Below are 12,690 nucleotides of genomic sequence, written 5' to 3'. Positions count from 1 at the left end.
ATAGGTGTGGGGCTCCAACTTGAAAACTGATTATCAACAGCAATACTCCCACCAAGACCTATTAGGAGATGGAGGCTCACACACTCAACACCAATAGAGCTTTTGTATTAAGTGTATTCCAACTGAGTAGCTTTGAGAAAAATCCCACCATGGATTGGGACCGCACACGAACATTTTCCTCACATGGTTGTATTTTTTTTCCTTGCCCGGGAGCAAACTGCCTTACAGAATAAATTTTAATTGAATGTTATTTATTAATGTTAGATGCCTAAGTCTGTGAATGACCTAGATAATGAACTCATTGCATGGGAGCCAGTTCCCTCCTCTTCCTCAGCGCTCCATAGGCACTCACTGTGCCCAATAAATAATGTACAACCCAGCCATCATTATAAACTCTTGTTACGTGCAAGAAGGGGGAAAGAAACGTGTCCAGTTCTTTTCCCAATTAGCCAGTGCAAAGCTGGCAGCATTAACTCCATTGATGCCACTGGGAATCCACTGATGGAAATCTTGCAAGCAACACCAGAAGCAAGCACCAGGCTCCTGTTCTGCTGAAATCACACTGAAGACACAGGCAAACGATTTTTATGAAAAGTAAGAAAGGAAGAATATAACTTTCACATTGATGTTATTAAAAATTGATGCCAGAAAAAAGTGAGGTATAGAAAACACCATGTGTGTATCAGTTTACATATGAGGAAAGGATAAGATTTAAAGCACTTAAAATTTAAAAGAATTAAAGGATATGAGATAGAAGGAAACATGCCGTAAATCAATTCCCAAATTTCATTACTTAGGACTACATTTTTCCTGTGCTCTTCAATCCTGGGGAAAAGGCCAACAAGCTATAAGGCCTTGTTTACCAACGAAAATAAATGCAGGACAAAGTAGGAATTCAAACAGGATAAGCTAGTCTTTCATTAGCCATTCTTGATTTAGACAGCCTTCATTATTCTGAAGGAACAAAGCCCAGAACTGAATACATTTAGCAAGGGATGAGCACACTGACCAGACTAGGTGGAGAGAATCCCTCTAGGAACTAACTCACATGCTGCCAATCCAGCTCCAATGCTATCAGAGACAGCATTGATTTGCAACTATGTTGTCAGATAAAAGCACTTCGGAGCACAGACATCCCATGCTGTGGGCTGATTTTTACTGTCATAGTAAAACTGTCACCCTCCTTCCTATCCCAACCACGGAGCCAGCTCCAGCAGACTGACACAACCCTAAATGATCTTCCTGACAGTGCACGTCTCTCTCTGACTCACACCCACAGCGCTTGGCATAGTTACAGCTGGTCCCTGGTTGAACCTACTACAGCATCTATAAAATTGTGAATGATGGAAAATATTTTCTATCAAAAAAACAATAAAAGGATTCCCAAACTAAGACCCCATTGCTATCACAGGTGGTTTAAGACACTAAAGCAAGTGGAGATTTATATGAAGACTTTAATTTACAAGTGACGTCTTGCTTACAAGACGGAGTAAAATTAAATTTACTCAAGAGAAAAAACACAAAAGACAGTGTTATGCTAAAATTTAGACTAATGACAAGGAACTAAGAAAAAAATAAGAAACAAGCAAAGGCAAAACAGAAACCACAGAGCAGGCCAGAGAGAGAGAGGGCTAGAAACCAGAGGTGCTGCAGGGAGGTAGGTATGAGTTGCTTTTTCAGACTAAATGAGACCAGTTGGCAAGTCAAAATCCTGTCTGAGGATGGCTGGCATAGAATATACAAGACAAAGGCAGGAAAAACACCTCACTGTTAGATATGGAACTACTATCTCAAAGCTCTCCTCAGCCTCTAGATGCACATTGTCAGACAGTCTATCACTGTAATTCTTGCTATTAGGTGTAATGTCCTGGGACAGCATAGTCACATAGCCTGTTTCTCACATCCTCTCCCTCACTTGCCTCCATTTGAGAGATTACAGGGCTCTACTGATCTGTCAAGTGATTTCACACTGCAAATGGTTTTATGAATTTTTTTTAAACATACATCAGACACACAATACTCATACAGCAAATCATGTTTAGAAATGTGACTTGCATGGATGTATTTTCCTCCTCTTCTCCTTTTGACAGAAATATCTGTATTGCAATATAAAGTAAAAAAAAAAACAACAACAAACAACAAAATAAAAAAGAAATTCCACTTATGCCTAAACAGCATTCTCATGTTGGTTTAAAAAATAGAATAAATAATCTGTCTCCCACCTCACAAACTCAAGTCAGCTACCCAAGTTGCCCAACTTGTTTTTCTTCACCAGTATTTCATCTCCTGCCTGTTCCACAGTCAGGAAAACTCTCCTAGAAGGAGTCTGGAAAGCTGCCACCGTACCACTGAAGCAAATACAATCAATTCACTCATGAAACTCAATACTTACAAAACTGGGCAGGTGAACACCAAGAAAAAGTCCTTATGTAATGTCATCTACAGATTCACACTCCAGTTCCTCCCTCCTCCCCTGTCAACATTTTTTTGCACTGGTAAAGCTCCTGGGTAAGCACAGTCACAGCAGCTGGCTCTTCCTGCAGTGCGAGCTGTGCTGGCCCAAAGGGCAGGACCACAGCATACGATGGAGCACAGAAATTCCCATCCAGTGACATGGAGGGCCAGCAGACAAGCAGAAATCTTATCCCAGACCTGACATCCCAAATGCCCTGAGGCTGTGCAGCCCAGGATTGCCATCTTCCCCACGCTGGGCTTCATTGCTTTGCAAGGTGGCACTCAGAGGAGACAACCCTGGGTGTGACATCTACCTGTTAGACAAGACACAGGCATCCCCTGTCTCTCTCTGTTCGTGTTGAGGACTGCATCCCTTCATCAGGATCATTGCTGGGCTAGAGAGCACAAGGCTTTCTGGAGATGCAGTGGGTCCCACAAAGAAAGGCAGTAGCCCAAAACTGGCAGTTGCCAGAGCAACTCTTCTGCCTGCAACCTGCCCCCTGCCCCACATTGGAGAAGCCCCAGGAAAGAGCAGAGCAGGGAGCGGGGCCATCAGCCGGTCAGACTGCTCTGGCAGCTGCGGGATAGATCTGACCATCGATTAGATGCCTCTGGTCTAGCACAACAAGGGCACGAGAGATCACAAGGTCAGGGAAGTGAAAAGGCAGTTTTTTCCATCACCTTGGGCCCAGGACAGACGCTGAATATCTGGAACACCAGAACTGCTGAGAAATGCTTGCTCCTGCATGGCATTGCTCTAACACAACAAGACCTGGCTTACATCTGTTCATGGTGCTGGCTCCCAAAATAAAGCAGGATGGTTTCCTCAGCAATTGACCTCCCTAAGTGATGAGAAAAACTCACGATATCAGAGCATAAAAAAAGCATCATTGGCATTGCAGAAATTTAAGTAGTTTGTCTGGCTTACCCTAAGTGGCTTAGCAATGTTAATTGGATGCTTTAAGATGTGCTTTGTTTTAGATATACATTAGTTATCTTTGATACAATTATTATAAAGTAAGTCTCTTCCTCACAACCATCCAGGGATCTTGTACCAGCACAAGGGCATGGCTTGGGAGAGGAGCAACCACCTGGTGAGCTCCACCAGGACACGGCACAAGGTTCGTTATCCAGGACTCCAGCCTGGGTCACCCCACAAATAATGCAGGGGTGGAACAAGCAGTCAGAGCAAAGATTGCTCACTGTTTAGAGAAGAAATTAAGTTTGCAGCATGGTATGACATATATTAACTGCATGCATAAATAGGATGAGATCTGGGAGGCAAAAAGGTGCGATGGCTGATCCAGAATCCTTTAGAAAAGCTTCAGGTAACTCATTTCACGCAGAAATTCTTCTGTTCATCTTTTTCTCCATGGTTACACAAAAGGTCCCCGATTTTCCGATTGTATTAGCAAAGCACAATAGCTACAATCCAGCCTAAAGCATCAAAGGAGCTTTGATAGTTTGTGAAGAAAGGGTGGGAGTCTTATTCACTTCACTAAGGGATATGTTTTTCATATTGAATTACCCTGCAAATCAGTAGACTTTCTAATGGTATTTCAATAGCTCAAATGGCCCCCTTGACAATCCGTTCTGCAGGGTTTATTGCCAATAAGCTCAAAATGGCCAGAAACCAAATCATTACTCAGAAAATACTCCAAACAGAAAGCTTCTGACAGCCTGGGTGAAATGTGCTTTACTGAAAGACCTGTGGAAAAAGCTATATATAAACCATGAACTGAGTGAGGCAACGCTGTGGGGCCCAGGGCTGGGGACAGAGCTTCCTGGGGTGCTGGGCTCACTTGTGCTGTGGTCACCCCATTGCCCCCTCCTCCTCCTCCACACACAGTCTCTCTGAAAAGAGCAGCCCCAGGGCTGGGGGCGCAGGTCTGCAAACACCCTCTCATGAGCTTCTACCATGACCAACACTGTTGAAGGCAATGTGGGCATCAGCCCTTGGCTGCCTCTTCTCCCTCTAACTGGGGCTTGCAGGTAATTCAGTGGCAACACCAGCAGCAGGAATATAAAGGTATCCCTGGCATCAAAGTCAATGCCCCCATGCCAACAAACCACATCAACAAGGGCTCCATAGAATCACAGAATGGTTTGGGTTGAAATGGACCTTAAAGATCACCTCCTTCCATCCCCCAACACCATGGGCAGGGACACCTTCCACTAGACTAGTTGCTCCAAGCCCCATCCAGCCTGGCCTTGAACACTTCCAGGGATGGGGCATCCACAACTTCTTTGAGCCACCTGTGCCAATGTTTCACCACCCTCATTGTAAAAAACTTCTTCCTTATATTCAATCTAAATCTCTCCCCTTTCAGTTTAAAGCCATTACCGTTTGTCCTGTTACTCCATGCCCTTGTCCAAAGTCTCTTGCAGCCCCTCTAGGTACTGGAAGGTGCTATAATGTTTTCCTGGAGCCTCCTCTTCTCCAAGTTGAAAAACCCCAACTCTCTCAGCCTGTCCTCATAGCAGAGGTGCTCCAGCCCTTTCAGCATCTTTGTGGCCTCCTCTGGACTCGCTCCAACAGGTCCATGACCACCTTTTATTGGGGGCCTCAGAGATGAATGCAGTACTCCTGCACATCATCCCTCACATGCAGATTCACCTTGAAGTGACTGCCACTGCAGTCCCCATAAGACCATTTCTCTCTGGGTCACTGAAGCACCTGATTGCCTGGACCCTGGCCTGCCCTATCCTTCACTCTCAGGACTCCTGCTCTTCCCCAGGCAAAGAATTCTCCCCCCCTTCAGCCACAGTCCCAGGTGAATGCAGTGATTGCCAACATCTTTGAAGGGGATAGAAACACCTAACTGCCCATATGCCCCAAACCTATGGGCCCACCAAGCTGCAAAGCCAAAGGGCCTGGGTACCCTGCAGAGGGGTTGGGTTCAGCTTTTGGCTCAGTGGATGTTCACAGCTGGGGAAAGTGATGTGGTGATCCTTGCACAGCCTATCCCACCCGAACTGCACTGAGTGAAGCATGCTCCTCTCACATACACCTCTCCAGCATTCCCACAGCCCTTCCCAACTCCAAGAACATCAAAGCAACAGCTCCCAAGACACAGCTGTGGAAAAATAGGCTAAGGAACTCTCTAGAGAGCCATTACTGCAGCAGGACCAGGCACCCAGGTACATGAAGGACAGACAAACCCACATCTTGCTGTGCCAACTTCAAAGGCAAGACAGGGACTCCAATTCTACAGACCCCTACTGGTTCCAATCACTGGAAACTGGTTCTTCTCATGCTTTGACCAAATCTTTCCAGCCAAACACAATCTCAAGCAAAATGCCTGTGTTCTCCAAAGATGCCCACAGTTGCCAGACGGGTCATTTACTGGGGAGGAGCAGGAAACAGAACTCCAAATAGCTCAACTTCTGATGCTGAAACAGGGCAGAAAGTGTGCAGCCCTTCACGACAGTCAGCTTTAGATATTCTCATCTGCTCTGATCAGTACAACTGTTATCAGCATCACACACCCATGGATTATTTAACACCTGACAAATAGCAACAACCTTTCTTTTAGTTATTACAACCTTTCTTTTAGGCTGCAGGGCACTCTCAGGTAGCCGTGGTGCAGGGGACTCTGCTGGCATTCTGAAGAGTCTGTTCGCAAGGCCAAGTGTTTGCTAAAGGAAAGAAAGAAAAGCTGAAATTACAGTAGTTTTCAAACCCATCTTACATTCTGCAGCGGGTCTTTCTCTCCACTAGTCCTACTAAACATAATAACTGCATTTCAGTAATAATAATTACAGAAACGACATAAAACTTATCAAGAAATAGGGAAGGATCCTATTTTACCGGAGCCTAGTTTGCAATTAACGTGCAGTGCGACCTTCACACAAATCAGAGATCTGTACTACATACAAAAATGGTTGTTGTGTTCATGGAAATAGAAATCATATGGACAGATTAGTACTGCTTTTTATCTCAGCCTCCTCCTGCCCTGCGGAAGGAGACACCGTTTATTCCCAGCTCTACAAGCTGCGGTCCATCTCTACAGGTAGGGATCGGCTGATGCAGACACAAAATACTGCTCCACAAAGTCCTCTGTCAAGAGCTATAAAGTATTTTGGCTCCTGAAGAAAGTTTTGCTCACCTGGAGAACACTCTGCAGCCAAGCAGGAGACAAAACAAGCAGCACCTATATCATATTTGACCTGCAGCATCCTGGCTCTCTGCCACGGTCATGATGCTCTGGAGAAGTTGCCTTTTCCTTTAACTCCTCAACTTAATGTTCAGCAAATACAATTGTACATAAACATGGGTAAAGAACAATATTTTTTGCCTTCAGAAAGAAAAAAAATCATAGGGAAGGGTACAAGCAAAAGAGCTCAAGTGAAGGAATGCACGAGAATTATTTGTCTTAATCTCTTCCTGCACACATGAACAAATCATAACAAACTCATCAGGAAGTTGTGATGGGCTCATTAATCTTATAGCCCATCTGTTATGTGATTTCCTTCAGTGTGCTCTGATGATGTGCTACTTCAAGATGAAGGTTTAATTTACACTCCTTGTTAAAGTCCTAAAAATTATGACATCTCTGCCCAGAGACTAACAATTTTTACAATCATGATTAAATAATTCCCTGGTAACAATGCCATTCAGTATCTGTAAACAGTGTTTCCCCAAGGTTAAAAATTACTTTAGCTACTACATAAAACTCATAGGAATAATCCTATGTATTGTAAACATCCACCCTTTCAGCTACACTCAGTACTCCAACTTATTTATGTTGTTTCACTGACCTACGACTGCTTCCTACACTGCACTCAGAGGCAGTTAAAGAAGAGATAATAACTTTTCGAGATGCATTTACCTGCCGAGTAAAAAGATCTTAGCACATGCTAGTGCAAAACTAAATGCTTTAAAAGGCAAGTTTCAACCCTGATGTAAATCATAGCATAAGAGCTTTCGGATAGCAGCCAGTTTAGTTCTCTCCTGCCCTGCACCTGGTCATGCGCACCTGTGTGAAATGCTACCATTCAGGTTTGCACAATTTCACACCCACACAGGCAAATGCCTCCCAGAGAGAACACGGCACCGGAGAGATCGCTCTCAGTTTGGACTACACTAGAGCATGCTGAAGGCTAGATGGCATTTATTTGACAATATTAATAAAAACTACGGTGCCGCAACTTGACAAGTAAACACAAGAAATGGGAAACAGAGAAGGATCTTGAAGTTAATAAGATCTTGGATGTTTGATCAGTGGAAACTTAGTCAAATGTGTTTAACAATTAATATACAAGTTAGAAAATATCCAGACTGTGCTCATATGTTTACTAGAAAGACTTCAGAAAACAACTAAAATAGTTGGGAGAAAAAGGGTAACCTTTGAAGAATCTCTGAAACATGGATTTTAATGCAAACCATGAACAGAGAACTCTGTCCCTGACCCAGTGGTATGACTCAGGTGTATCAGCATTACTGATGAGACAGCTCATGTCCATACATTTACTCATCTGCATAAGTGTTCAGGGCCATAATTGCAGTGAGGTACCTGCAAGTCATCTGGGAAGCACCAATGCTTACACACCAACTGCTCCTTGCCTCTCGCTGACACTTCCTACAGATCTCACAAGAGGTGGTGACCAAGTCAAAACTAATCATTCCTTTTTTTTTTCAGCAGAAGAAAACTCATGTGTATAAACAGAGCAGCATGAGCCTGAGAACTCTTGCCAAAACTTTCAGGCCAGAAGGTGAGCTGAGGGACTGCACAGGTAATTCCCAGACAGCTTCACTCTGTGGAGGAGAGCTCAAGGAGCAGAGGCAGCAAACTGCCCTGCCCTCTTTGGCTGTTATCAATCATTTGGAGATTCCCAATATACTGTTATCTTTGTCTCTGAAAATTTCGGTAAACATAAAAGTTCTATTTCAAATCAAAATCAAAAATCGTGCACAGCCAAGGGAGCATAAACCAGGTTAAATGTTCGGGATTCACCAATTTTCCCCACATTTTATTCACTCATTCCTTGCCTATCTGTGCTTTTGTTTTGGGGATGGAAAAGGGCAGAAGTTAAGGTGTCACAAATAATCTACAGTTCCTTGTGGTATTTTGTATTGTGCCAGCAGTTCGTGGACCCTGGGTTAGTAGAAACCAGCATTTCCTATCCTTCTCATACACAAACACCCGTGACAGCCTTGCTGCATTTATCAAGACATATTCAATTATCAGGGCAAGATGCTGTTCCCTGTCATCATGTGACCCTGGCTGCACGCTATGCAAGAGGCTAAAAAAGCAAATCACAAGGGAGGGGAGAGGAGAAAGGGAACAGAAGACAACCCTTGTTCACTCCCCAGTAAATCCACATCAGCTGTAATTTCCAGACATTAACTAGAAAGGAGAGCAGCTCTTAGTCTCTGTGTAAGTGCCGAGATATAACATCAGTTTAGATCAGTCTAATTCAAAAAAATTGCCGATTTTTCAACGCATTGCACCCATCAGCTCACAGGTACAGGAGTTCATAAAACACATGTCTATCCAGCAAGGCTTAGAAACTTTTCCCTCACCAAAGACCAGATGACTATTTCAGACTGCATCAGCCCTAAAAATCAGCACTGCTGGATGGATGAAATGAAAGAAACAGCACATGAAATGAAAGAAATGTGCATGCATCCATATTGGAGCAATATGATGACAGATATTTTAGTCATGGGAATAAGGCCACCACCTCTGCAGCACAGCAGTCCAATCCCACATGTAGCCAGCCCCAGCACAACCACAATTCCAGCATCCCAAGAGGACAGGGCCTCACTCAACAGCAAAGAGGAAACACCCCCAGCAAAGCAAACATGAAGAAAACCCTCAAAACCACAGCTCACTCTCCTGAGCTCACTCCTTTGCCTTGTCTGCAGGGCTCTGGGCCATATATATAGCTGCTTTAGCACAAGTCCCACCAGCAGTTTCTCTCCAGGGAGCCTGGCAAGCTGGGCACGCACCCACTGAGTAAACCCCCAGTAACTCTGCTCTGCCTGAGGCGACACCTCAGCTCAGCCTTTGGAGCTGGGCCAGGGCCCTTCTGTCCCACACTCAGTTGCAGCACTGATTGTCTCAGAGACAACACCTTCAGGACATCAAGCCTATCCATAGGGTACCTGAGCACCCCATAATAAACAACAAAAATAGCATCAATCTACACCTATCCATCAATCACTCTAAGCACCCCAAAGGTGAAGCATCACACCTCAGCCATAGACCCTGGCTGAGAGCAGAAAGCACCACTGATCTCCTTGTGATAGGATCAAGATGTCAATCTGTTCTCTACACTCAGCTCTCCTTTCTCCCCATCTGATTTATTCTGCTGGTTACCTGACTGCACATGCTGCCTCAAAATGTTGACATCTAGTTTAGCCTCAAAAATTCTCATCTCTTCTGCACCTTCTCTACTCTGAAGAAATGCCTTTTCCCCCTAACTCTCATAAGCAAACTACTGTCTGGATCAACACAATCACTTGCTCCTCCTTTACAGTCCTGGAAGCAAAGGTGCAACTTTAGAGCCTGTGCTATTTCTCTGACATCACGACTAAAGCATAAAGGAGGTTCTCCGGGCTGGATGCAAGTGACATTGACTTGGAAATAACCTAGAACTAGCTCTAAGTGAAACTGTCTTCACCCAGAACAACACTGGACAGAACAGACACAAGGCTACTCCCGACATTCTGGTAAGAAGTCCCAGAAATTCGCAGGCACACAGCAAACTCTTGTGCAAGCATGTGGAGAGCTGAGTAGAAATACAACCCCAGCTATCCACGACTCCAAGTACGTCTCTGTGCAGGGCTAAGCAAGAGGAGGAATGGACACCTTCCTCTCAGTTATCTATTCCAAGTCTTCTGGTAGTCTACAAAGAGGAAAGACTGCTCCAGCGGCTGCACCCTCCAGCTACCACACCTGAGACATTTTGCTCTTAGGGTCCCCAAATGCATCAGCTGCAGCAGCAGCCTATGCCAACCTAAAGCAGAGGGGCACAAAGAGGTGCGGGAAGGAACAGCCCTGTGTCCATGCAGACACACACACACATCGCGCGGCTGCGGCACAGGCAGGCGAGGACAAGCCCCAGCTCTGCGAGTCCCCTTCCGGCGTCTCCATTCATTGCGAGAGGAGTCCGGCTCAGCTTCTCCCCCACAGAAAGCGGCCACTCACCCAGCCCTCGAAGCTGTCGCTGGGGCCGGCGGAGCGCAGGAGGTCCTGGAAGGGCAAGGTGCAGTTGGCCACGAAGTCATCGTAGCCGATGGGGGTGTCGTGGAACACGGAGAGCTCGATCTGATGGCCGTCGGAGACCGTGGCCGAGAACTCCTCGTTGTAGGTGGGTTTGTTGGTCTTCTGCTTGGTGCTGGTCTGCCCCACGCGCACCTGGTCCACGCTGACGGTGACATAGGGATCCAGGAGTTGGTAGCCCTTGCGGAAGAGCGAGTGCCGGAGGGACCAGCGGGTGGGCTGCAGCCCCACCGCCTCCCCGATGCGCACCTTCAAGTCGCCGTTGAACTTCATGGCTCCGGACATGCCCGCCCCGCCGGGAGCCCGGAGCACAGCCACAGCGCTCTCCCGCCGGGACACGCACCCAGCCTCTCCTGCCGGGCCGGCAGCAGCCCCGCCGCACCCCCTCAAGGGGCCGGGCGGCGGCACCGCGCCCGCCCCCGGGCCATGCCGGAGCTGCGGAACCGCCGCGCACCGCCCGCCTCCCGCAGCCGCTCCACCGCCCGGCCCGGCCTCCTCCTGCCCAGGGGGAGCGGCTCGGTTGGGTTGGGTTGGGTTGGGCTGGGCGGGGCTGAGCTCGGCCGGGCTGTGCTCGGCTCGGGGACACCTGGGCGCGGGGCGGTGCCGGGCGGGGAGGAGCCGCGAAGCCGCGCCGCGGGGGCGGGCCCGGGCTGGGGACGGGCTGGTGAATGGCTCGGCTCGGCTCGGCTCGGCTCGGCTCGGCTCGGCTCGGCTCGGCTCGGCTCGGCTCGGCTCGCCCCGCTTTAGCCCAGGCCCGGCCGGCAGGAGCCAGGAGCTGCCGCCGGGAGGAGCCGCTGCCCAGCCCCGAGAAGCGCGGCGGGGACACAGAGCCGCTGACAAGGCCGGGACAAACCTCCGCCCCGCCCGCCGGGCTCCGAACCCGCCGCTCCGCATCTCCCGGCGAGGGCTGAGCCTGCCCCTGCTCCGACCTGCGGCATCTCGGCGCCTGCACGGCCAGAGCAGTGACCCAGGGCAGCGCTGCCCCAGCCGCCCGCACGGAGGAGCACATCGGGATGGGCTGGGTTTGCCTTGGAATCTTTATTGGAACAGCTCTACCGGTTGGGCAGTAATTGTAGCGGATTAACGTTTTTGGCACTGGCTTTGTTTTGGGGCGCGTTTCTTGGGAGCTTTGATCGCACTTTCTTAATAAAGTCGGAATGAAAAGATTTTTTAACTGCTTTCCAAAGTTCACAGCAAAATGGGGTGACTGAGTAGCGAACAAGAAAATCCTGCTTTCCCTGTGGCACTGTTTGGCTGACATCGTCCCAGCGAGGTTGCAATGCCTAGGATGTGGTCCTTTGAACAACCCCAGCGCAGCTGGATGGTGCTGAGGCTGGCTAAGAGCTTCCAGCCTTTTTTGAGGGTGTGTTTCTTTCCTCGTTTCTTTTCTTGTACTTTTCCAGACCACTCTTCTCACCTCAACCCTTCATCTTTCCCATTCTAGCCATGCCAGAGCAGACTGCCCCAGGTTTCCCACCCCCTTTCTTCCTTGCCCCCTTGCCCATGCTCTTTTCTTCTTCCAGAGCTCCAAGTTTTGCAGGAGCACCAAGCCAAGGCTCATTCCAGCCTCGGGAAGAGCAGGGGGCTTCCCATTGCCTCCTCTAGAGAGAGCAGGTGGAACAGCTTCAGTAATGTCATCATTCCTCACAGGGAAGCAGGTTTTCTGACAGAAAACCTGGTAGAGTCTGAAATCAGATTTCTGACATGCCTCCTTCTGAGGCTTCCAAGTTTCCTTGATCTCTCCCTATTAGCCAGAAAAAAGAAGTGTGGAAGATTTTTTGGAGCTCAGATGGGACAGCTCACCCTGGGGAGGAACACAGGCTTCACCTTAGAAATTGCATAACTACAAAATCCAGCCACCACACACTAGGGGATCTTGTGTCCAGCAGTGACCAGCTCCAGACCTTTTAACAGCAGGCATGGCCAAGTAAACACAGAGTACTCCTTTCTCATGAAAGACTCGAAGATTTAATTATTTGAGGGGTTTTGGATGGGGTGGGGTGCA

General features: G+C 47.7%; 1 protein-coding gene across 1 annotated transcript in view; it reads right to left on the bottom strand.

Annotated features, from left to right (window-relative positions):
• PRKCH (protein kinase C eta) overlaps nt 1-11,038 on the bottom strand; it is a 118,909-nt gene extending 107,871 nt beyond the window's left edge. Inside the window, exon 1 of the mRNA XM_051769874.1 lies at nt 10,611-11,038. Within this exon, the coding sequence (XP_051625834.1) occupies nt 10,611-10,970 (360 nt within the window). The 5' untranslated portion in view covers nt 10,971-11,038. The remainder of the gene's footprint in view (nt 1-10,610) is intronic.
• Nucleotides 11,039-12,690: the final 1,652 nt, after the last annotated feature.

This window comes from Manacus candei, unplaced genomic scaffold (genome assembly GCF_025592945.1).
Source record: "Manacus candei isolate 608988 ecotype Guabito, Panama unplaced genomic scaffold, ASM2559294v1 h1tg000113l, whole genome shotgun sequence".
NCBI classification, from domain to species: Eukaryota; Metazoa; Chordata; class Aves; order Passeriformes; family Pipridae; genus Manacus; species Manacus candei.
The sequence above is the reverse complement of the archived record's forward strand: the minus strand, read 5'-3'. Positions and strand labels throughout refer to the sequence as shown.